At 42.0% G+C, this 4992-nt stretch overlaps 1 protein-coding gene across 2 annotated transcripts in view; it reads left to right on the top strand.

Moving 5' to 3' along the window:
* LOC122563315 (sodium-coupled monocarboxylate transporter 1-like) overlaps nucleotides 1–4562 on the top strand; it is a 107805-nt gene extending 103243 nt beyond the window's left edge. For both annotated transcript variants that reach the window (XM_043717035.1, XM_043717034.1), the window contains one exon: nucleotides 2971–4562. In XM_043717035.1, coding sequence (XP_043572970.1) covers nucleotides 2971–3198 — 228 coding nt within the window. In that variant the 3' untranslated portion in view covers nucleotides 3199–4562. The remainder of the gene's footprint in view (nucleotides 1–2970) is intronic.
* The last annotated feature ends 430 nt before the right edge of the window (nucleotides 4563–4992 follow it).

The following is a 4992-nucleotide window of genomic DNA, read 5'->3' as shown; positions in this document are numbered from 1 at the left end:
CCTATAATGGTAGTGTTGTCCCAGTCATATACTATAAATGCCGGAGGAAACACCACAGAAGCGCTTCACAGGAAGCTCCCAAGCACTGAGGATGTCACCTAGACAGGGGACGAAACGTTTGCAACAAAAGCTTCCAGCTCGGCGAACAGAACCACAGCAACGAGCACCCGAGCTACAAATCGTCTCACAAACTTTGAATATAAATGGAGTGGTTACAAAAGGTCAGATGCTAGAAATCCTCTAATACCTTCAAGAAGCTTGACACCATCCAGGGCAAAGTAGCCGGTTTGATTGGCACCATATCCACAAATATCAATGATGCTCAGTGGCAACAGCTTGTACTCTATTATATGTAGAAATTCACCTTCCAAACCCAGGACCACAACCATCTAAGAGGACAAAGGCAGCCAATTCATGGGAACACCACCAATTGCAAGTTTCACTTCAAACCACTCACCATCCAGAAGTGTAAATATATTGCCATTTCTACATTGTTATAGAGTCATAGAGATGTACACTATGGAAACAGACCCTTAGGTCCAACCCAATCCATGCCGACCAGATATCCCAACCCAATCTAGTCCCACCTGCCAGCACCCAGCCCATATCCCTCCAAACCCTTCCTATTTATATACCCATCCAAATGCCTTTTAAATGTTGCAATTGTACCAGCCTCCACCACTTCCTCTGGCAGCTCATTCCATACACGTAACACCTTTTGTGTGAAAAAGTTGCCCTTTACGTCTCTTTAATATCTTTCCCCTCCCACTCTAAACCTATGCCCTCTAGTTCTGGACTCCCCAACCCCAGGGAAAAGACTTTGTTTATTTACCTTATCCATGCCTCTCATCATTTTGTAAACCTGTATAAGGTAACCCCTCAGCCTCCAGCGCTCCAGGGAAAATAGCCCCAACCTGTTCCGCCTCCCCTTTAACTCAGCTCCTCCAACCCTGGCAACATCCTTGTAAATCTTTTCTGAACCCTTTCAAGTTTCACAATATCTTTCTGTTAGGTAGGAGATCAGAATTGCATGCCAGTCCACCCCAGTAGCATTATGTGTCTACCTACAACACATGCATTGCAGTGGGTAAAGTAGACAGCTTATCACCATCATCTTCTCAAGGGCAGCAAGAAACGGGCAATAAATGCTGAAGCAGCCAGAGATACCCATATACGATGAGTAATTTTTTTTTAAAATGTGAAGACCAAGTATGGTTGGATTTTCTTATGAGGACAGGTTGAATAGGTTGGGCTTATATTAATTAGAGTTTTAGAAGAATGAAAGGTGACCTTATTGCAATCTATAAGATTCTTAGGAATTTAGACAGTGTAGATGTGGTGAGATTATTTCCCTTTGTAAATGAGTATGGGATCAGAGGGCATAATTTTACATTAAGGCATCACCCGTTTAAGACAGATGAGGATGAATTTCTTCTCCTGAGTGCAGAGAATCTATGGATTTCATTACCATAGAGAGCTGTAGAGGCTGGGTCATTAAATGTATACACATGGTTGAAAACAGTCAGATATTTAATCAGTAAGGGAATCAAGTGTTACGGTAATATGGTGGGAAGGTGGATTTGAGGATTATTAAATCAGCCATGATCTCATAGAACGGCAAAGCAGACTCAGTGGGCTGAGTGACTTACTTCTCCTTCTACATCTTATGGTCTTGAGGATTTATGCATGAGAATGACAATACCGTTTCAACTGTGGTTTGTGCATTGATGTACATTTTGGACCAAATTACAAATTCTCTTGTGTTTAGTGTCACTTGTTTTACGCAACTGTGCCCTATATGATCTGGAATAGGCCTTTACTTCATAGTCTGGAGTGACATTCAGTTGAAGGATTGGGAATGATTACTGTAGATAATTTTCAAACAGTAAGTGAACAGACTAATGAATAGAGTGAATTACTAATCACTTTATAATATTCCCCATAGCAGACTATAACAAGATACTCCATACTGCTGCTGGTGGTGTTTTAAATGCATTTTCAAGCCAAATTCTCTAGCCAGTCCTGTGTTCAAAAAGATTCTCGAAGATTGATATCCTGAGTAAATCTTCCCAGCTATGTAAGTTTCAGTTTGTCCCTTTCTGGCTAAACAGGAACCAGAGAATCTTTGTGCCTGAGTATTGAGCTGCATAACGAGGGGACACAAAGTTTTCCAATTGACACAGTTCAGAATTCTGCAAGTGGCTGAAAACCAATCTCAGTGTTAGTTTTCCAAATTTTCCATAAGAAAAAAAAACAAAGTTAGTGTCCTCCATGAGCAAATCAAATTTCAAGTGGATTATCCACTTTTCAACTACAATCGACCCCAGGTCAGAGATCAACTGTCTTAGGGTGTGAGATACTCGAGGATATTTGGAGAACAGCCATAAGACTGAAAAAGCCTGAGCTTTTCTACCTAGAAATGACCAAAGGATTCTTAATAAGTAATGTATCAATTATGAGAAATTAAGTTATGTTTACTATAGCCAGAACACTGCTCCAAACCAAATCATTTCAATACGACAATATCAACTCTAAGTGACATTCCTTTACCCCATGAGGAGTGTACAACATGTGAAATGAACATTTGGGTGGAAATGTTGGCATGAAATACCTGGAATGTAAAACAGCTGGATATTTGTAATGTCGTAACATTACAATACCTCTGGAACATGTGGAACTTGAAACCAGATCTCATGGCCCAGATGTAGGGTCACTACCACCACCCCATAAGAGCCCTGAACTAAAACTTATATTTCCTTGAGCTTCTATGAAGTGGTCACCAAAACTTCATTGAAAAATCAGTTGTGCTGACATAATGGTTGATCAGTTGAGAGAAGAATCTGAGGAAGTTATTGGCTATACATATTTGCAGGATAGATTCCCATACAGAAAACTAGATGGAACTTTTGTTTCTGAAAGACTGAATTGATGCTGTTTGTGCTGCTTTGACTCTTGATGTTGTTCCTTTAGACATTGTCCCCTCAGGACCAACAAGATACGATTGCTGAGGAGGAGCTGGAAGCAATAGCTGACACAGAAAAGGTCACCCCCACGTTCACTGACCAGGAGCCCACAATCACTGACCAAGAACCCACATCCACTGACCAAGAACCCACATCCACTGACCAAGAGCCCCCAGCCACCGAACAGGAGCCTGATTCTGAGAAAAAGAATGAGGAATCCACAACAGACTTATAGTTAGCTGTAGACTTGCTTTGATTAACGTACAGTGAACAAATCATCAGATTGTGGAGATACTGAACATAATTGCTTAACATCTGTGTAAAATTACCCTGTACATTGTTTCAAAGATTGCTGGACTCGAAATAACATAAACCTATCCCCATCCCACCAATGCTCCTCTTCGCAAAAGGGTGTAAATTGATTAATTTTTCCATTCCACTTCCAGTCAAATCAAACTAACAAAATCTGCTCTGAAGATTTTTTTTACAGTCATGAGCTTTAAGGATTTTAATGGCTGTGTTTTTAAAACTTTTGATGCTAGCTGCACTCTTTGGGTCAATGTCTGCTTCCATAAACACCCCTCATTCTCTTTCTCCAAGTGCAGTGACAAGATCACTAAGGCAAACTGAGAACCTGTGACTGTATTCCAAATTACTGGTTTATGATTTGCAGCTACATTTTTTTTGGAATGGAGGGATTAACCGTAGACTGCTGTTTGCAGATCAAAAAAATTTCACATTCTGAAGTGACTTTAATCAGACTTGTCACAACCTTGTGCAGCTTCTAGCTCTTTGTCTAGCTGTTGCCAGTAGTACTTTGGCTTCACGAGAGTGACTGCTGAGAATGTTTCCCCACGTAATAAATTTAAGGCCCTTGCCTCTCACATTCAGATTCAACATGCTCCTCATCCACCTTGCTCTCCATCCAGATCCACCCTGCTACCCCATACCCATTCCACCCTGCTCCCATTGCAGATCTACTGTGCTCCCATCCAGACTCACCATGCTCCCATCCCAGATCTATTCTGCTCCTATCTAAACCTACTCTGCTCTGTTCTCCACCTAAACTGACCCTGCTCCCTATCCAGACCCATTCTCCCATCCAGACTCACATCACTCCCTACCTATCCTGTTCATCATCCAGAATCACTTTGTTCCCATTCCAGACTCACCCTAGTCCCTATCCACTCTGGTCTCCACTCAGACCCATCGTGCTCCTATCCAAATGCACCATACTCCCTACCCTTCAGATTCTCCATGCAGATCCACCTGCCCCCCCTCCAGACTCATCCTGGTCCCTATTCAGATCCATTGCGCACCACACCCACCCCATTCTCCACTCAGACCCACTGTGCTCCCTATCCTTCCAAAATTTCTACCCAGACCTACCCCGGTCCCTATCCAGACCCATCTGCCTTCCTATCCAGACCCACCCTGCTCTCTACCCACCCTGTTCTCCACCCAGACCTGCCAGGCTTCCCACCTTTCCCTGCTGTTCATCCACTTTTTGTCTTGTTCTGCATCATATCTTATTTGATGTTATGTTGAGTTACAAAACATGTTCAGACTTGTAAAGTGCTTTCTGTCAATTCATAATTGTATTAAAAATACAGCAGTTTGTTTTCACTCTTATGCACGTGCTGTTAGCACACTTATCAGAGGTTGGAATAAGCAATGAGCTTATGAATCCAGTTCACACTTACAGATTAGGTTGATAGGAACTCCAATACACTAGCATGTCATAAATCAGAAAAAGGCTGATCATATTGGATACAGGGTTTGCTTAAGGAATGGTCAAAGTGTGATGAAGAAGTGTGGGCACCAAGCAAGGTGGAGAAAATGAACGAGAAAGGCTTTGGAACAGTGAAGACATTATTGAGAAACAGCCTCTTCAGAATAATCTTGAAGCGAGGTGAAAGTTTACAACATGAAGAATTGTGGGAAGTGGGATCAGAAGGTGATAGAATACTGACGCGAAGGGTAGGGTTTGCAAAAAGCCACAAATAAAGGTGTTGAGGTAGAGATTAAA

This window comes from Chiloscyllium plagiosum, chromosome 26, assembly GCF_004010195.1.
Source record: "Chiloscyllium plagiosum isolate BGI_BamShark_2017 chromosome 26, ASM401019v2, whole genome shotgun sequence".
Taxonomy (NCBI): domain Eukaryota; kingdom Metazoa; phylum Chordata; class Chondrichthyes; order Orectolobiformes; family Hemiscylliidae; genus Chiloscyllium; species Chiloscyllium plagiosum.
This window is presented reverse-complemented; position numbering and strand designations above follow the sequence as displayed.